The 20,350-nt window shown below is 41.4% G+C and overlaps 2 protein-coding genes across 3 annotated transcripts; both read left to right on the top strand.

Moving 5' to 3' along the window:
* The first annotated feature begins 519 nt into the window (after positions 1–519).
* Positions 520–5,642, top strand: LOC126390045 (transcription factor Sox-10-like). The gene is made up of 4 exons (XM_050044130.1): positions 520–644; positions 1,009–1,691; positions 2,119–2,390; positions 2,559–5,642. Exons 2-4 carry the CDS (start codon positions 1,252–1,254, stop codon positions 3,344–3,346), a joined length of 1,500 nt encoding a protein of 499 aa, XP_049900087.1. The 5' UTR covers positions 520–644; positions 1,009–1,251; the 3' UTR covers positions 3,347–5,642.
* A 2,337-nt stretch (positions 5,643–7,979) lies between these two features.
* On the top strand, positions 7,980–11,518 carry rnaseh2a (ribonuclease H2, subunit A). Of its 2 annotated transcripts, none has more exons than XM_050044144.1 (9): positions 7,980–8,050; positions 8,358–8,493; positions 8,702–8,773; positions 8,987–9,113; positions 9,212–9,299; positions 9,505–9,642; positions 10,329–10,416; positions 10,587–10,710; positions 11,132–11,518. In XM_050044144.1, exons 1-9 carry the CDS (start codon positions 7,988–7,990, stop codon positions 11,292–11,294), a joined length of 999 nt encoding a protein of 332 aa, XP_049900101.1. In that variant the 5' UTR covers positions 7,980–7,987; the 3' UTR covers positions 11,295–11,518. The 2 variants fall into 2 exon arrangements, with proteins under 2 accessions (XP_049900101.1, XP_049900102.1); XM_050044145.1 differs by having other exon boundaries at positions 7,995–8,075.
* Positions 11,519–20,350: the final 8,832 nt, after the last annotated feature.

The raw sequence follows: 20,350 nt of genomic DNA, 5'->3' as shown, positions 1-20,350 counted from the left end.
ATACTATTTATCTGTTGCATTTTCTTTTAAAAATCAGCTACAGTTCATCTACTTTTGTCTCTGATATGTTTTAAAAGATTTTATTTGTTATTATAAAGATGATAACTCAAAGATGTACGCTTTATTTCCTGTATCAAACGGACTCCAGTTAAATCAGGGCTGAACTTTTGATTTTTTTGAGGAACGTGACCACACGAGGCAATAACTCTCCTCATGATTGTTTATTTGTTTGATAGAACATGTCAACACGTCCAACAAAGCTGGCCTTCTCCTGCCTCTAAATGGGCGCACTGTAGAGTCATTTAAGCCACTCCGATGTAAAAATCTCACCTCTTCTCTGTTGGAAATGTTGCAGTGATGGACAGACGGGCATTAACAGTGAGTTGCTGCCGTCCAATCAGAGAGCAGCGGGATAATTAGCGGACCAATCGGGACGCGGCGCTGTGCCGAGGGGGCGGGGCTGACTGTGTGCTGGAATGCTGCCTCTCTGGGAATGTTTTCCACTTTCAATCACTTTTTTTTTTCTCCCAGTCCTCCTCACAAGGCGCTCTTTAAGCTCCGGTGTTGCCACACAGAGCAGCCATTCATCGGCTCTACAGTCAGCCACACACACTCCCATGTTGAACCACTGGACATCTAAATTGGTAAGTTATGTAATTTTTTAAAAACTAAATTCATACGATAAAAGAAAAATATTTCATATTAGTATTTATGTGCCAGTTATAGGATTTTATTCTTAATTGGAAGATGTTTAGTATTAATGGGTTTTGATAAAAAATATATTGTTGGATGCGGTTCTTTGGTCCAAATAGCATGATCAATATTGCTGTTATTATTATTGGCTAGAGATGTAGTTATATGGACACATTTAATCCGCCAACTCTTTCACCGTGTTTAGCTGAATATAGCGGGTTATGTTTGATTCATATTAAAACTAAAATGATATTTTCCCCATGTGTGGACTTTTTAGGACTAAATTGTTTTTATTATACTTCAAATGGTTTTCAGGTGTAACTGGTTTTGCTGAAACGGATTTCCAGCCGACGGTGGAAAGGATTTGGACACTTTTACGCAGCATTATGGCTTTGCCTGAGAAGAATCAGCAATAACTGGGATCGTCGCAGACATCTTATTCAGTTAAAACGAATCAATTAGCCTCCAGTGAATAGTTTGGACTCCTTAAAAAGAAGTTTTGCATTAGTTGGTTGGTTGTCTTGTCATTAGTTGAAGGTAAAAATAAATACATAAATAATGTCCGGTGAGGAGCACAGCCTGTCTGAGGCGGAACTGAGTCCGGGAGGGTCAGACGATGGTCACTCCCTGTCACCGACTCAACCCGGAGCGCCAACCCGCCAGGACTCACCTCTGACCGGGCCGCCGCAGCAGCTGACCTCGCTCTGTGTCGCGGATGGGAGCGAGGAGGATGGAGGCGATAGAGCCAAATCAGAGATCGAGGACGATCGCTTTCCGATCGGCATCAGGGAGGCGGTCAGTCAGGTGCTGGACGGATATGACTGGACACTTGTGCCTATGCCGGTGCGCGTTAACAACGGAAACAAAGCTAAGCCCCACGTCAAGAGGCCCATGAACGCCTTCATGGTGTGGGCGCAAGCGGCGAGGAGGAAACTGGCCGACCAGTACCCCCACCTGCACAACGCGGAGCTCAGCAAGACCTTGGGCAAACTGTGGAGGTTTGTATGGGCTGGTTGTTCCATAAAAAAGAACAGTGTGGCCACACAGTCGCACATTTCCTGTGTCGCCTGTGTGTAAATGAGACGGGGGGATAAGATCTGAACTCAAATGTAGAAAGTGGGCAAATTATAAACTTAACTAGCTGACTGCACACAAGAAAAACACAAAAAATATAAACTTGTTTTTTTGTTGTTTTTTTGTTTTGTTTTGTTTTTACGTTGTGTTCATTTATATTATGTATACTGTGTACTAAATAGCTTTATACCAGCCTAAATGCCTTACCATCCTCTTTTCCGGCATTTATCCATTACGCACGGGGTATAATGAGACAATATTTTAATTTTCAGCCATATTCTAATAAATTACTTTGACATTAATCCAGCGGGCCTGCAAGACTAAAATCCCTCCTTGTTTTTCTCCCCCCAGGCTGCTGAACGAGAGCGACAAGAGGCCATTCATCGAGGAGGCGGAGAGGCTGAGGAAACAGCACAAGAAGGACTACCCGGAGTACAAGTATCAGCCCCGGAGACGCAAAAACGGCAAACTAGCGCCTGCTAGTGAGTCCGACAGCCAGGGGGAAGGGGAGGCCAGCCACTCCCAGTCACACTACAAGACCCTGCATCTGGAGCACAACGGTGGGGCTGGGTCTCCCCTGGGTGACCTGCACCACCACCACCATCACCACCACCATCCTGCTGGTAGGAGTTTGGACACAGTAATCAATTTACTTTTTGATATTTCAAGAGATATTTGGTTGATAACATAAAATCTAATCTAAATCAAAGTTTGATAAAAGGAGACAATTAAACTTTGTTGTATGTCAGAGTTCACCTGACCAATACTCTTCCTTCTCCTCTTTCCTCTAGGTCAGGGTCACAGCCCACCCACGCCCCCCACCACCCCAAAGACAGAGCTCCAGTCTGGGAAACTGTCAGATGCCAAGAGGGAGGGGGCAGCAGGAGCAGCCGGAGGATCAGGGGGGTCCAGGGGAGCCCTTGGGGTGGGGGCTGAAGGGGCATCTGGTGGTCCATCATCTTCGAGCGCTAAACCCCACATCGACTTTGGCACCATGGACATCGGCGAGATAAGCCACGAGGTGATGTCCAACATTGAACCGTTTGACGTAAACGAGTTCGACCAGTACCTTCCGCCAAATGGCCACCCGCAGAGTGGAACCGGGGCCCCTACGGCTGGATCCTCAGCTTCATCTTACGCCTATGCCCTGGCTGCTGCCAGTGGCCACTCAGCGTGGCTCTCCAAACAACAGCAGCAGCCTCAGGCCTCTCCGTCTTCCTCCGACCCCTCCAAGGCCCAAATCAAGAGCGAGTCCGCGGCCGGGAGCCACTACGCCGAGGCCTCGTCCTCTCCCTCTTCAGGCACCCATGTCACCTACACCCCGCTCAGCCTCCCTCATTATGGCTCTGCTTTCCCCTCGCTGGCCTCCAGGGCTCAGTTTGAGTACGGAGAGCACCAGGCCCCCGGGGCATACTATGCCCACTCCAGCCAGGCCCCGGGGCTGTACTCAGCCTTCTCCTACATGGGCCCTACACAGAGGCCTCTGTACACTACCATAGGAGACCCCTCCAGTGTGGCCCCCTCTCACAGCCCCACACACTGGGAGCAGCCTGTTTACACCACACTCACAAGACCTTGAGGGAGACCAGCTGAGCAGAGGGAAATATGGGAAGTGTGTGAGTGGATCTGTCTGTGGGTGTGCAAATATATGAGTGTGTGATTGTGTATGTGTGTGTGCATGTGTGTGTGTGTGTGTGTGTGTGTGTGTGTGTGTGCCCGTGCCATATTGATGTTAGAGGTTTTTACTTTTTTAGCCAATATAATGCAAGACGCATCCACAGGGGCCTTACACAGTTTAAAAAACAGCCACAAACTCACACAATGTAAAGTGTGAATCATGGGTGAACTGCCAATCAAAAATTAAATAAACCTTAACAAATGTGTGCCATCATAAATTTTATAAGTCGGGATGTACAGTAAGTTTGTATACAAGAAGTAGACGAGTGAGACGCTGAGAGTGAACAGACGATGCATTGATGAGTGACTCTGATTTGACCTGGAAACGATGGGTTTCGACTGACATAATCAGATTTTATTAACCAAACTAAAGCAGATGTTTTTGATGTTATTGTGTTATTTTATATGAGTAGTAAGTTTATTGTTGTTGTTGATATCCTAGGGTGTAACTTTATTGTGACTGATTTGATATTACACTAATACATCTGCACCACTGCTTTGGGAAAAGCATATTTTGTTTCAATAAGATATTCCCTGGGGTTGTTCTTTCGTGGCCAGAAAAGGATAGTTGCAACCTTTTTTTTTTCTTGATAGTACACTCTGAATTTCTGACTTCACTGAACTGAAGAATTAAGCATTTAAGGGGAAAAAGGAAAAAGAGAGGGAAAGGAAGCTCTTAAAGATGTATTTTAGCTTGACGCTCAGTTTTGGACACTTACCTCAACTCTGTAAATTTTGTGCCAATAGCAAAGGAGAAATACGACACTGGATACCTGATCAAATAATGAATGATAAAGGTATTCAGACTTTCAGAAACCTCCGCTTCAGTCTTCCTTTTTGCTTTTTGAGTGCCTAACATTTTGCTGATTCGCATCTGATTTTTTTTTCCAATAACTGAGTTCAAATCTATAAGTACAAAGTCTCAACCAAATCTTTTCAGATAATTGGCCAGCTTTGGGTCCTGCTTAAGGATTAGAATCACATGTACGACCGCTCTGCACTGCATGTGGGCCAAAAGCATGTTTTCGTCTTTGCAGTTTGTCCTATATTGTACCCAAATTGCCCTCTTCCTCCTCAGCAATGTGAATAATGGTCATTACCACAGGCTTCACCTTTATTATGTGATGCATTCTTTATCATTTTATACTGACCCTCTTACCATGTAGTTATTATTTTTTATGTAAGTAATAATGCATTGTGTGTCACACCTTTGCTTCTTCCATTTTGTATAATTCTGGATAGTTTTGTAAAGTGTTTGCTATACATTCACTTGAGTATTTTGCTTCCATACAAGAAAAGCAATGTTGAAATTTTATTGTTGTCATCTATTAAATCAATTTATTTATAAAAAAAAAAAAATCATGTGTAAGAGCGTTATTTTATGCAGCAGCGATGGTTCAGAGATAACACATGGAGCGGTGAGCAAGTGAAGGGTGAAAAAAAATAAATTAAAAACATGCTGCTGACGTGTGAACTGTAATAACAACACAATCAGTGCCCCACCAACCTAAGCTGTTTAGTGTGTTTGTGTGTGTGGTAGGCTAAAATTGACTACTAATTCCCCACATTTAATCGGCTGGGGACTGCGTGTTACTGGGAAAGACAAAGGGAGCCATTCAGCGAGGGAGAGGGACAGAAGGAGAGAGAAGGGGTGGGTGTAAAGAGCCAGAGGCAAGGCCAATTTCAGCTCAGTAACCAGCGTACACTTGGACTTTTGTACATGGCTTTCCTTTCACTCTGCCTTCTCCTCTCCACCTGAGGCTCCCTCCCTGCCTCCACATACAGCTGCAGTTCAAACCCATTCAGTCAGGCATCTGAAATCAAAATGTTAAGTTAATTGGAGTAAGATTGTGTATGAGGGAGATGTAAAACAAGGGTGATGACAGCTATGGTGGTCTTTAGCAAAAATATATCCAGAATGAGGAGTGAGAGATTTAAATTTTGATTCAGAATTCATTTGGTAGAAAAGGGAAGGTAATTCACAGAGCAGTCCAAAGCAGGGGAAAGAGGTTCATTTTTCACCATAAATTACATAAACTACAGTTGGTTTATGACACTCAGAGAACTCGGATCGATTCAATCAATCATACTGTGAGCATGGAAAGAATAAAAGATAATGGGGTTGGAGGGGAAACTAACAGGACAAAACTTCAACAGCTGTTGTTCCAGCCTCAGGCTTATCTTTCTGATAATAAAAGTCAGAAAATATTTGAGAATGGAAAATGTATAAATGCTTACACTGAAAATAAACCTTACTGACCTGTGACAATTTATATTGGCTCTCAGGGTTTTGAATCTGGGGAATCTCAACAGTAGTTAACAAGGCAGCACAAAGCACTGAAGATACTACACAGAAACCTATGTTACAAAAAAGTACACATTTATTTTCTTTATCTGTTTTCAGGGCTGAACTACCAGCTGAGCATCCTCATTCACTGTTTGTTACCTGATTTGTGGTAATTTGAGTACTTCTGCATCATCAAGGACAACATCAGCTTAAATGTGAAGAGCCTTGAGGCAAAGCCTAGAAGACGTCAATTTGGGCCCGTGGTAAATATTTACCCCACAAGGGGAAATCTGCCTATCTCAACAGCACTCTGGAAGCACCCATTATTATTTTAGTATAGCAGAGAAACACTCTGTTTTTCTTTAGTCCAATCACAATGTTCACAGGCTGTGCGATGCCCAGGATGCTGTGATGGTGCCCCTGCAAAATGACAGCACGCTGATTAGTGGTGTAAGGAAGTTACAACGGGCCGCAGTTCACACTATTATGACGGGCCTGCATGCTATCGTGTATATTTTGAATTGACACAAACAGAGACTTGACACTGGACAATATCAGCATACATATTACCCAGCAATCATTTCATATCTGACAAAAATATTGAAGAAAGTAAGAAATTAATCATTTAATTGAATCATTTTTATAGTATAACTATAGATTTTATACTTATATAGAAAAAGCATGTCATTTTGTTCTAAACAGTTGACCATTTAAGAAATGATGCATGGGTTTGCCTTTTTGAGGACATACATAGCAAATGGCACCAAGTTTTAATTAATAATATTCTTTTTTTTTATCATTTACTTTGAAAACAGGTATATTTCCAAGGTGGCAACCTGAATTACTTGCAAGGACCTGCTCTCTCTACAGGCTTCTCCACCCCAGGGGCCCCAGTGCAATGGCACTGCCTGCACTGTCTATATTTACACCTCTGACACAGATAGCAGAGGGACGGGAGAATGCTGGAATAGCCAGCTGTTGGCAAGTGTATACCCATAGTCTACATCCTGTAAGTCAGACTAGTTAATATGAAACACTTTTTGTCTTTTCAGATATGGCAAAAAAATTGTCAGCATTAGCCAAAAAACATTTTGGCTAATGCTGATTAATACAGTGGATCTCATGAGCCTCCATCTGATAAGATTTTGCTTTAGGGACATCCATCTGATAAGATTTTGATTGTAAGATATGATTAAGATGAGAATTCTATTGCTGTCAACAACACTGAGGACTTAACCACGGCTCAGAGGAAGTAAAAACCAATCAGAACAGTTACTCTTATGACTGTTACCAACACTGGGCTCACTTCGGACATGAATTAAATAGTGAAAAGACACTATTCCCCACTTTATGGGAACCTTCTGAAACTCCCCTGAGGACCAGGACCTGTTTGAGGACCACTGAATTAACATGATTTGTCCTTAATAAATAAACACAACACAAAAAAGTAAAGATAAATTCAAAGGCTTTAGCTAAGCTAAACATAAGGGTTGCTGTTTGTTTGAAATTAAAGCAGCTGTTTGGATTTCTGTTGACAGAAAGTAATTATTACATTTATACAATCACTTATCACAAACACTTTTTTTAAGGTATTTTTCGGGCATTTTTAAGCCTTTAATTGATAGGACAGATGAGCGTGAAGGGGGGAGAGAGAGAGGGAGTGACATGCAGTGAGGGGCCACAGGCTGGAGTCAAGCCCGGGCCGCTGCGGCAACAGCCTTGTACATGGGGCGCCTGCTCTACCACTAAGGCACTGACGCCCCTATACAATCACTTTTAGGTAAAATCCTCTGTACTTCATCCTACTTTACTTCTAGGCCTACTCTACATTTAGGATTTATTTATTGTAGGCTAAGATCTACTCCACTATATTCATTTCACAACTGTAGTTGCTTGTTACTTTGCAGATTAAGAATCAAAAGCTCATCTTTTAAAATATGATGCACTGTTAAGTGTTCTCCAATCATCAGCAGGCCCACATAAAACAGGCCTAGTTGAATTTAGCTCACTTTCTACTATTTCTAACAACATGCCGTTTGCATGTACAAAGTCTAATTTGCAATTAAACAATATAATATATAAAATATCAGACTCTAAAAGGGGAAATTAGTTGTAATTTGACCTCTGATATTATATTTTGTTGATAACACTTACCGGTATGTAACCTTCACTGTTTTAGATGACTTTGACTTTTTACTTTTGGCACTCCAGACCAACTGGTGGCGGTAACGAAACAGAAATTAAGACGAAGAAGAAATGTGTGACGTCATTCTAGAGGCGCCAAATCGGCCGCAGACAGAAAACAACACGAAGTTCATTGTAAGTGCCGTCACCGTTTGAATAGGTAAAAATTAGCTCTGTTAACGTGTATCATGGTGTGTGTCACTGTAGGGGTTTCTTTGACGAGTATAAAGTACTTGTAAACAGGCGACGTTTCTGGTAGAAAATGTCAGTTTGAGTAACGTTAGTTAGCTGTCAGCTAACGTTTGTCTTCGTTTGCAGCATAATAACTTTAAACCTGTGTATCTGTCTGTAGCTAGCATGGCAGGTTGTCAGGAGGTAGAGTTGTACATTGAATAAGACTTGAACATGATGAAATAAATATGTAACTGGTGTTCTCTCTCAGCCAGCTGTCATGGACCTCAGCCCCTTTGAAACAGACAACTCTGTCAGCTGCAGACTGGCCTCTCAGATCCCTGAGGTCTGCCGGACTGAGGACTGCTGTCTGGGCATTGACGAGGCGGGCAGGGGGCCTGTGCTGGGTATGCTGTTGTCTTATGTTTCCATAAATCTAAACCTTACTGTGATTTAATAAGACTGCAGCCTTACGTCCTCTGTTGCAGTCATTCAGATTTAATGGAGATAATGTTTTGATTTACCATCTGCCATGATTTGAATGCATTTCCCATTTGTTTTAGCACCCACTGTACTGTGGTATCCATACTTAGTGTTCATTGTTTTTTGATCCAGGGCCCATGGTGTATGGAATATGTTTCTGTCCAGTTTCCAAAAAGGAGGAGCTGAAGGAATCGAAAGTGGCAGGTAATACAGCTGGTCTACATCTCTGCAGATTGCCCTTTAGAAGGATGTTGCACAGTGTGATACTTTATATTCATCCTCAATGTTATCTTACTGAAGAAATGTAAAGTTTGCCATCTTTTCCTTTGTCCAATAAGTTAAAAATACCATCATAAGATAAGTAAGCAAAATAAGCAATGCATCATCTCTTGATGCATTATGTCACTTCTTCATCAGATTCAAAGACTCTAACAGAGGCAGAAAGAGAGAATCTTTTCCAAAAACTGGATGAAGCCAAAAGTTACATAGGCTGGGCTCTGCAGATTCTCTCACCAAACACCATCTCTACCAGCATGTTACAGAGGTATGTGGCACATACATTATCATACACAGAGGGACTCTTTATTTTTTTCAGAACTGTGTTTTATGTTCACACACTGACGAAACGTCTGCTTTTGTTAGGACAAAATACAACCTGAACGCCCTTTCACACGATACAGCAATTGGTCTAGTACAGTATGCCTTGGACAGCGGGGTACAGCTCACAGAGGTATGATCACAAGTAACTCATGGATATAAGGATGCTCTTCATGTACTGTATAGTGCTGTGTTTCTAAGTTCTGAATACATACAACTGATCCAAGATGGAAACATTCATCATTTGACAACATATTCTCATTTTCACTCATTTGTCTTTTTTACTTTGTTCTGTCCTTTCTTACTTGCCCTGCCCACCTCCACCTGGTTTCCTGCAGGTATTTGTAGACACAGTCGGCCCAGCAGAGAAGTATGAGGAGAAACTCTCGAAGCTGTTCCCAGGTATCAAGGTGACTGTGAGGCCAAAGGCCGACTCCCTCTTCCCCATCGTCAGTGCGGCCAGTATCTGTGCAAAGGTTAGTGGCCAACAGCCAACTGGATCTCACTTCACAGTAGTGTTGTCACAATACCAAAATTCTGAATTTGATACAACATATCCCAGAATATCGCGATACGGATACTGAAACGACACCACGGCAAAAATCTTAAACATCAGGAAAAGTAATGTAACTTGAAATTCTTTGTTTTTAATAATAAAAAAAACACCCAGAAATTATGTTATGCCCAAATGTTTGCCAAACATCACCGTCACAGTCAGAAAAACCATTTCTGATTGGTCGACAGACTTAATAAGTAAATAACGTTACGCTAGACATTGCATGTATTTTCTCAGTTGCACAGTCAGACAGCTACATGAGGCATTTCACTTGCCAGAGCACAGAGCTGCACACATGCACTTTGCTGCTGTCGCACATGAATTCACAGGAAACACAGCTCTTATTAAAACGCTGTCATTCATAAAGTACCAGTACTAATAAAATGGGGTATAGTACTGTCTTAAACAGCTGGGTATTGTGATACCTTTCTATTACTGGTATACCGTGCAGCACTAGCTTAGAGTTGTCACAACTGCTTACATGGATGTCCTTGTTACATTAGAGATGGATTATAGAGCTCACATTTGCTGCTGCTGAAAATATGCTTGTCCAAATTTTAAGCGGTGTTCAAAATCGGTCGATTTTTCTTTGCTGCTGATTTTCAGGTGGCCAGGGATCGTGTTGTAAAGGGCTGGAACTTTGCTGAGGACCTGGGAGAGGTGGATACAGACTATGGCTCAGGATATCCAAATGGTAACTTAAACGATAAACTGCGATAATTATCCTTCCATAATGACATTAACAGATATTTCTTTTTTTATAATTCCTTGTCACTGCTAATGTTACTTAAACAAGACTAAGTTGGTTATCGTTGCATGTAGAAACGGCATGTAAACACTGATTTCTTTTTACTGCGTTTTCAGACCCCAAGACCAAAGCATGGCTGCTGAAGTACCTGGATCCAGTGTTCGGTTACCCTCAGTTTGTTCGATTTAGTTGGAGCACTGCCCAAACCTTGATGGAGAGCAAGGGCGTGACTGTCCACTGGTAAAGAGCCTTTGAAATTCATTTTTTACTGAAATCCTTGGGTGTATAAAAGCAGAGAATACCAGCATTAAACCATGACTTTCATTATCTGTGCCCACTGTGATTCTGCTGTGAGAAAATGACTCAGTGTGCTACTAAGTAACAAATATTTTGAAGATAAGAAGAATTTTCTTAATGCATTAAAATAGTTTACAGCTTTTATCCAAGTCCATATAAGCCAATAAAAAGCTTGTCAAAAACTGCTTTTGAAATTTTGTGTGTATGTGTTAAGTTAAGAATACTTGCATGTGTTAGTGTGTAAAAACCACTACCCCCTTTGATACCCAGGTCACGCTTAAATGTGTGTGTAAATCCTTTGACTTCAGGAGATGAAAGCTAACCACAGTATAAAAATGTTCTGTTTTGTTAAATTTCTTCACAGGGACGACGATGAAGAGGTCGGGGAGAAGGCAGCCCAGCGGCAGAACAACAGGTCCATGCTGGCCTACTTCAGTGCATCAGCTGGAGGTAACAACCAAAACCCAACCCACCAGACACACCGCTTCTTCACTGAGCGGAGGCTGAAGAGCCTCGACACACTCTGAAGACAACACAGTGAAGGACACGCGCACACAGACAGGAAATCAAAAGCTCTGTGATATTTTCATGTGCAGCCTTGACAGTTAAGTCTTGGGTAAAGATGTGGACTTTAATTAAACATTTCAGACCTGATGTTTGTATCATTAACACAGACGTAAATGTAGAGCTATCTTTATTTGTCCTCTTTGTACCTGTTTTTTTAAATACATAAAAGTATGTTTAAAACTCATGTTTTGCTTTAAAGCCTTTGTTTTACATTTTACGCCATACTTTCAAAAGAAGCAAAAAGACATTATTTGGAAAGTAGTGATCTTTAATACTTATGCTGCCCTCTGGTGGCGTTAACACAGAACTACACAGGGATTTGAAAAGCATGTTAATCATGAACAGTTGGGGTCCCAACACATGGCTGACATGGACAAATGCAGAATATCCTCCACAATATGACAACTGCAGAATGAAAACCGTTCATCACAGCTTGTTCCACACACGTTGAAATCATGTATATACTACATTTAGACTATATTAATTATGTGTAGTTCTCCAGGGTATCATTGGAACTTGAGGAATACAAACATGTATTACTAAAAAAACATTTAAGAATAGAAAAGTAGGCTGTCAAACATTAGACTTTGTCTAAAAACAAACAACAATACCAGATTTAAGCATCACCTCAATAAAATAGTCTTAGATTATGTTTCATATCAGAACTCGCTAATAAAGTGTGATTTAAGAGTAATACTCTTAGTAAGCTTGAATGCCAGCTAACAGTTTTGGACCCATGGCATTGTCAGCACCAAAACATTTTGAGGTTTAATACCCAGCTCTTGCAGGAAAACTGGGAAGTCTTATATTTATGTTAAATAATATATACACATTTGTTTTTATTCTGATTTTAGCTTTCATTATGTTCTGTCTTTACTAAGTTGATTTATAGCTTTTAAGACAAGACCACATTTTATAACTGTCCCTGAACCACCAGCACCAGACATGTTGAACTAAAACCTTTTAAAGATTTTCTATTCTCTTCAGTTTTACATGTGAGACTACTCACTACAAGCATGAGGCAAAAAGGATCCCGTCTTTAAATACCACAGTGTAATCTGTATCAGCTCAACAAACCACATCCGGCGTTCGTAGATTGGTCTTGAGATGTTGCCAAATGTTTGTCTTCCCAGAAATGTCTGTCTCTTGTTGTTCAGTCTCACTTCCTCTGAGAGCTTCATCCTCTTCTGACTTTCCAGGCTAACTCTCGAACACAAAGGAAACTTCACGTATGACGTAACACACTTTACGTATCATGGTTTGCTACAGGGACACAAAAGGCAGCTGGCTAAGAAAGAGTGTCCAGGTCATCAGAAAAATAAATATATCACCTACTAGCCCAGCTTAACAAAGGTCAACACACAAAAAAAAATAATGGCATGTCCGTCTGTCCACCGTTGCTAGTTCCCGTTGGGTTTGTGTCTAGACTCTTGGATCTTCTTCCCACAGTTCATAGCCAATGTGGAGACTGCAAACGAGGACAGGATCATAATGGAGCTCCCCACAAAATGGGAGGACGCTCCTCTGAAGGTTGTCCTCACGGCTTTCCTGGGGAAAGTTTCTCTGTCAAAGGCTGCAGCGGCGGTCACTGTCTGGACTACAGGCTCCATGGCTATAGATGTTGCTTGGGTCCACGAACTGGTCTCAGAGGGTTAGATGATGGGTCTGCTTCAGCCTCAGCAGGAGTCGTCTGGAGCTTTCTGTGCTGACCAACACGTAGCAGAGCTCGATCTGTTGTGTTCTGATTCCTTCTGTGATCCCTGCCTTTGCACCCATTTATAACCTTACCAGACTCCTCATGTAATCCCTCTAAGACGCTTTGCCTACAACAACGTCAATGGGATTAAAATTAGCTTGCCCATTCCTGCAGAGGATCAAGGTGACGATCTATTTCAGCGTAAGACTGTCTACTGTAATTCTATTAGATCACCCTGCCTGTCATCCATGTGAATGAATGGAGTTGTTTACGGGATAGATGCTTACAAACAGTCACCTCTGGTGTGTAAACATATAATTAGGAAGGGTCACAAACAACAATGACACTGACAGGCAAGAGGTACAGTGAGTCATTTCCTCACACCTTCATGTGTTAGTTTCAGTGCTGAAAAAATGCTGCAGATGTTTCTCTTCATACTCAGCTGAAGATGAGCTCTTCACTTTTTAAATATGCTCTATATGCATTTTGCACTTTAGTTTACATCACTGGCTAACAACAAGAAATGTAAAATGGATGAAATATCTTGCAGAGCAAAGCTATTGTTTACAACAGCAATAAATAGCCCTGTCCTCGCAGACAATGAGGACTAAGGTGCTCAGGAGGACAAACAGATTAGAACCTAATATTTGGCAGCTATTTTGTTTTTCCACTGATTACGGGCTGTAATTGATACCAGAGGAGCTGCCAGAATGAGTCACTGTAGACTGTTATTCACGTCAACTGACTAAAAAGAAGATCAATTAAGTGATCCAGCCTGAAGAAGAAGAAGAGTACATCTGATTAGGAAACGGTACAATTAAACAATAAAACTCAACCTAAAAATTCTAATTAACTCACCATACATGTCACCAGTCAAGGACATAGTTTGTCATGAAATACTTAAATTCTCATTTGTGATTTTCTGTCTTTTCACATCATGCACACAAGTCCCCAACCTCTAAGGCTTTACAAGACACCAAAAATACACTTGCAGTGGTCAAAGATTTCATTTCATTATGTAACATTACATTACGTTAGAGTTTATTTTACAATTATTTTTTTGGTCCTATGCTGTGTTCACATGGAATCAGGCAGACAGCAGATAAGTAACACCTTCTGGACATCACAGGAAAAACAAACAGTCCACAGAATGGCAGGACGGTAAAATGAAACATGTATGACAATATGTTGTGATGGTGATGCTGTATTGTTTAAAAAGAAAAAGAAAATATATTACACGTAATTATTTTGTGTTTATTATTTTATGTAATTGTTCTAGTAATGTCCAGTAATTGTCAGATCACCTGTGTTTTCTCCTTGAGGGAGCTACTTAACATCTGGATGTAAATTTTGTCGCAGAGGACGCTAAAAATTTTTAATTTTTTTTGATAATACATTAATCGGGGGCGGCAAGGTGGTGCAGTGGTTAGCACTGTCGCCTCACAGCAAGAGGGTAGGGGAGCCCTTCTGTGCAGAGTCTGCATGTTCTCCCTGTGTCAGCGTGGGTTTTCTCTGGGTACTCCGGCTTGCTCCCACAGTCCAAAGACATGCAGGTTAACTGGTGACTCTAAATTGGCCGTAGGTGTGAATGTGAGCGTGAATGGTTGTCTGTCTGCGATAGTCTGCCAACCTGTCCAGGGTGTACCCAGCACTCCGCCAAAGGTCAGCTGGGATAGGCTTCAGCCCCCTCAATCTCTGTTAAATAAATCAAGTTTATCACAAACCATCAGATGCTTTAAGTATATTTATTCTGCAGCTTTACTTTTATCTATGTATTTGTATTACCTATGACAGCCAGTGTGTTAAATTCTTTGAACCCAGAAAATCACTTTCTTTGTCCGCATTTAAAATACTGTTTGAAAACCTTAATGACGCAAGAACTTCATACAAACTGACATTTTTTAGTGGATACATCGAAATGTCACTGTCAGCTGTAGTTTGTACAGTTTTCAGCACCGAGGACAGCTCCTCCTCACTGTGACCCAGGTCCGGTCTCATAGGGTCATCAGGCCCTGAGGTCGTTATATGTAGTCCCAGTTTCTTTTCATGGCGTCTCTTTAATTGTGCTAATTGGATTGCACAGGTTCTTTTCCACTACTGACACAGAAAGCTCTCATGAATGAATGTGTGGCAGCGTTCCAGTATGCGAGACTTCAGCTATGAGTCAGAAAAATACAAGGCATTCTGTGTTCTGATACATCTATTTTTCCCCCTTTGAGTCATGTCTGTAATATTTGTCTAACTCTTGTGTACAAATCCACACTGGCCATGCTCTCTTGTCTGACTCATTTGGTAAACAAAAGGGCCCAAATATATCAGCTTTCAGACTGACAACAGGGTGTTCAAACAGTAATTGATTAATAAAGTAGTTATTGATATAAGGATTAACATAACAATAACAGATAACACCATAGATTTTGCAAAAATGGATTTTATTTCATGATTAAAGGAAGATTAAAAAGCCTCCACTCAAAATGAATTCTTGTTTGTATGAGACCATCTGCGACTCAACAAAATACATACATTTGTTATACAGTTTATTGTGCAGCATTAAACACTGTATTACTTGATGAACTTGCAGTTAAAATGTCAAAATAATATCACTGAATATGTTGCGTTCAGTTGAAAATCAAAGACATTCTACACCATCCTATCAAATATATCAGACGGCAGAATTTATTTTGTAAATGCCATAATCTGTGATAGAGACCTTTGAGGATTTCCTCATTAAACTGCAGATATATTTCTTGGCATCTCATTCTGGCTCTGTTCGTGAAAACATTTTCCTGGGTACAGATTTAAAGACCATTCAGCTATTTCCTCTTCCCTTTTATAATTATTATGTGTTTAAGTGTTTTATGTATATTCCCACGGCTTTGGTCCAAATGGCGCAGTCTGATCTAAAGCTTCTTTTTGTCTGTGGATCAGCAGTGTTTCCCCGGTCTCCACAGACTCTGTTGTGCCTGGCTGTCAGATTCAATTATCCCTGTCGAGCTCCCTCAGGTGCCCTGACTTTTTTGTCTTGGCTCATTCAACATATGGTGGCTCATTTTAATTGGAATAGCAGGTCCTTTCCACATGGTGTCTCTATTGCCCCAGAATGGAAATTGCTCTGTTTTTTAAGCCATATCAAAATTTCAGTATGTGAGTGGAAAACTTTGGGTTTCATGTAATTTATTGTTTATTTTTACATGGACAGCGCGCAATTAAAAGTCAGCTTGCAGCTAATTAGCATCTGGCTTGCATTAGAACAAGATAATAATAACTTTTTTTGAAGCAGTTATTGGTTTTAAATGCAATTACTGTTCTCTGTTTTCTGCATTGGTCTCTCTTTATGTACTATTTTAAAAAAGGACAGAAAATGTAATGCAGTGCAACACAATAAAGAATGTAAGAGATGACAGCATGCTATATGAAAACTGGTGTGCAAGCAACTGGATCTGTACTGCAGCTGTGAAGGTGTCACTCAGTGATAACCACAATTTCACATCTTTTTTTGTGTTACTGCTGCTGGTGCTTGTGTTTCTTCTCAATTCAATCCAGTATACAGTAATTCATCCTCCGTGTTATATTGGAGGTCAGGAGGTTGGGATTTATGGACAGCTAAATCACTCCACGACCAGAAACCACGAATACCATAACCATACAGAATCATAGACAAGTATAAGGCAGCAGCCAACAGTGAAAGAAGATGCAAAAAAGACTTAATGACAGTGCACAAGTTAAAGGACCTGATGGGATTGCATTTTACCAGTCCAGATGATGTTCTGGGCCTACCCCGGGGCTTCCCACCAGTTGGACGTGCACAGAAAACCTTTAACAGGAGGCATCCAGGCATTTTGTTCAGATCCCCAAACCGCCTCAGCTGGCCCCTTTCAAAGTGAAGGAGCAGCGGCTCTACTCCAAGCTCCCTCTGGATGTTTGAGCTCCTCACCCCATCGCCAAGGCTGCACCCAGCCAACCTAAGAAGGAAACTCACTTCAGCCACTTGTATCCATTCTACGATTTTATTCTTTCAGTCACTACCCAAAGCTCATGACCATTGATGAGGCCTGGGACGTAGATGGACCAGTTAATCAAAAGCTTTGCCTTCTGACTCAGCTCCCTCTTTACACGTACTGCTAAAAAAAAATAAGGGAACACTTAATCATCACAGCGTAACACCAACACGGTTAAACTTCAGGGATATCAAACTGGCCATTTAGGAAGCACAAGTGATTGCGAATCAGTTTCAGCTGCTTTGGTGCAAATGAAAGTGACAACAGGTGCAATGGAGAAGCAAAGGCAAGACAATTCCCAAAAAGGGAATGGTTCTAAATGTAGTGGCCATAGACAGTTGCTCTCTCCTTAACCTTCCTGACTGATTCTCCTCTAGTTTTGTGTTCTGCGAGTGTCCTTGTCACTATTGGTAGCATGAGGTGGTACCTGTAGCCCAATCAGGTTGCACAGGTAGTCCAGCTCCTCCAGGATGGCGCATCCATTTGTGCGGTCGCAAGAAGGTTTGCTGTGTCTCCCAGCAGTCTCAAGAGCGTGGAGGAGATACCAGGAGACCGACTGTAACACAAGAAGAGCTGGACAGGGCCGTAGAAGGGCATCAACCCAGCAGCAGGACTGAAATCTGCTCCTTTGTGCGAGGAGGAACAGGAGGAGCACTGCCAGAGATCTACAAAATGACCTCCAGCAGGCTACTGGTGTGCATGGTTCTGACCAAACTGACTGAAACAGACTCCATGAGGGTGGCGTGACGGCCCCTGGACCTGTGCTCACAGCCCAGCACTGTGCAGCTTGATTGGCATTCTCCAGAGAACACCCAAATTGGCACGTCCACCATTGGCGCCCTGTTCTTACAGATGAGAGGAAGTTTAAACTGAGTAGATGTGACAGGCGTTCAACGGTCTGGAGATGCCATAGTGAACGGTATGCTGCCTGCCATCATCCAGCATGACGATGTGATCAGATGTGTGATTTAAGTGTTCCCTTAAATTTTTTGAGCAATGCAGATAGCTCCCTCCAAAAACATAGTTTTTGGTTCAAACCTCACTATGTAAAACACTTCCACATATGGGTAGCATGCCTGGGCAAGCAAATGCATTTGAACTCTGCTTGTCCATTCCATTGAGTTGCCGAGGCGTGCTATTCAGTCCATGCATGAGACTGTTTATGCAGAAGTGTTCTCAATCGTAGGGTTTTAGTGAAAATGCATGTGTTTGTGTTTGCATGCTTAGCACAAGACTGGATAAATGAGACTTGGATTATACTGCATGAGTTGTGTGGGAGTTTGTAAACGGTTGTTTTGATAGTTTTGCTGTCTTTAAACGTGGTCCCATTCACTCCAATTCATTGATAATGTTCTGCATTTTTGATTCTTTGTTGACCGTGGTGGCATGCAAGAAAAACATGTTTTCTTCCTGAATTCAGTGTAACACTGGGTGAGTTAACCATATACAAATAGTCATTTGAGAGGTGAATTATTCCTTTAAGTTTTGAGACAGTGTTGGCCATTGTAGTTTTTACTGGAAGCAGTTGTTAAACTGAAAACAGTATTGGATAATAAATTCACTGATAGAGATAAGAAATTAGAAAAGATACCATAAACAAGATATAATAACGAGACAGAGTCTGCAGCCATGCTATCAGACTGTGAGGCTGTGATGCTCATTGTAAACCATACTGTTGAACTACTCCACAGTATTGGACAAATTACATTTTTGACCTCATGATGGCGTCAGATTAATAAATCAGGGGATCAGCCAAAGTTAAAAAACACACCATGAATGTGTGTACCACATTGCACAGTAATCCATCCAACAGCTGTCGAGACATTTCACTCAGAACCACAAATGTCAGTGCTGGTGGATTTGCAAAAGTATCAACTGATTGTCACATTAGTTTGATTATCCCTCATGCCATAAAGAACCAAAGAATCACCAGTGGAAGAAGTCCCACAGGAAGTACACAGTGACCTATCTAGTAAACATACAGTATGTACATGAATAAAAGAATAAAACACATAACGTTAGCCCAACAGTTACCAGTAACAGTTACCTACCATGTTGCATTAGCAACACATTAGTGTCACACAGCTGATATAATGAAACCAACTGCTGCTGGCAGGACACAATTCACAGTACATACTTCATGCTCTTAAGTTCTTCACTAAATCATAAAGATGAAAATCTACTGGTCAGTGCACATGGAAAACTTCACCATGACTAATGTGACAACTCTTAAGAGTACTTCAGTCGAAACATTTGTGATTAAAAGCTTTGATGCTTTATGATATATATGTGTAGCCTATATATAATACATGCAAGCGGAAATGGCTTTCTATCTTTACAGAAACGAGTCCGGAAACCTCTTAACCAATCAAGATTCATATACATTATCTCTCCCTCTTGAACTCGTTCCCCTCTTCCCTCCATCTTTGTTAGGTTTATGTATGTATGATGAGGCACCCCCGAGACCGCTGATCGTATGGTGTTTTATTTAGAGAAGCTCCTCTTCCCAGACTAGGCTTTTAGCACAGCTGTAGTCTGTGACCCACTTCTACACAGACAGGGCTAGAAATGAGGAGAAGGTGGGAGATGAGAGGAGGAGAAAGACGGTGTTTTAAAGAAGGAGATCTGCAGGATAAGGAGAGTAAATGGAAAAGAGTGAGTGGATAAATGAGGACAACAATAGGGGAGATGAAGAGCATAAAATGGAGGTGTAAGTGGAGAGTATGGGGATAAAAGATGAGGAGCTGTGGGTGAATTGTCCTAAAGTTGAACAGAGGAAAATTGCTGTTGCCTTATATGATTCCTTAAATATTGTACTTGTAGAAAAATCCAATCAAAAGAATAGTTTTGGAGTGGTTATGGTATTTTTCACAGCAAACATTTTGACATCTCTTAGCAAGAAAAGCACAGTTGTGATTTCAGGGCATGCACTCAGTGGCACTCTGTCATCATCAATATTAATTTCACCTATCCTTAACCTGCTCCGGCAAGTCAGGAATTTACAAAGCGTGAATCACATCTACCGAGGTTGTGTACTGTGTGTACTGACTGTAATACTGTTGAATTAGATCACTGAAAGAAGTGCACAGGAATGTACGCAGCATCAAATTGGTAATTAAAACTAGGTGGTAAACAATGCAAACGCTGCTCCTCTTTACACAGTCACAGTTACAAACAGCGCTGCAGAGTCACGTCATGTTAGGCTGGATGCCAATTAGCAGCAGTTATTTAGAGATGTCGCAGTCAACACTTACCTTTATGTGAATTTTCACAGCAGCAGAGACAAACTAAGAGCTTAGAGAGGCCAAATCACCACCACTTG

The sequence above is a fragment of the Epinephelus moara genome, chromosome 5, assembly GCF_006386435.1.
Source record: "Epinephelus moara isolate mb chromosome 5, YSFRI_EMoa_1.0, whole genome shotgun sequence".
Taxonomy (NCBI): Eukaryota; Metazoa; Chordata; class Actinopteri; order Perciformes; family Serranidae; genus Epinephelus; species Epinephelus moara.
The sequence above is the reverse complement of the archived record's forward strand: the minus strand, read 5'-3'. Positions and strand labels throughout refer to the sequence as shown.

Excerpts from the sequence above, each read along its gene's own strand:
- LOC126390045 (XM_050044130.1), top strand. The coding sequence starts at position 1,252 with ATGTCCGGTGAGGAGCACAGCCTGTCTGAGGCGGAACTGAGTCCGGGA. Across the intron at positions 1,692-2,118 it reads ACCTTGGGCAAACTGTGGAG|GCTGCTGAACGAGAGCGACA; the intron begins GTTTGTATGGGC and ends TTCTCCCCCCAG. Across the intron at positions 2,391-2,558 it reads TCACCACCACCATCCTGCTG|GTCAGGGTCACAGCCCACCC; the intron begins GTAGGAGTTTGG and ends TCTTTCCTCTAG.
- rnaseh2a (XM_050044144.1), top strand. The coding sequence starts at position 7,988 with ATGTGTGACGTCATTCTAGAGGCGCCAAATCGGCCGCAGACAGAAAAC. Across the intron at positions 9,300-9,504 it reads GCGGGGTACAGCTCACAGAG|GTATTTGTAGACACAGTCGG; the intron begins GTATGATCACAA and ends GGTTTCCTGCAG. Across the intron at positions 9,643-10,328 it reads CGGCCAGTATCTGTGCAAAG|GTGGCCAGGGATCGTGTTGT; the intron begins GTTAGTGGCCAA and ends GCTGATTTTCAG.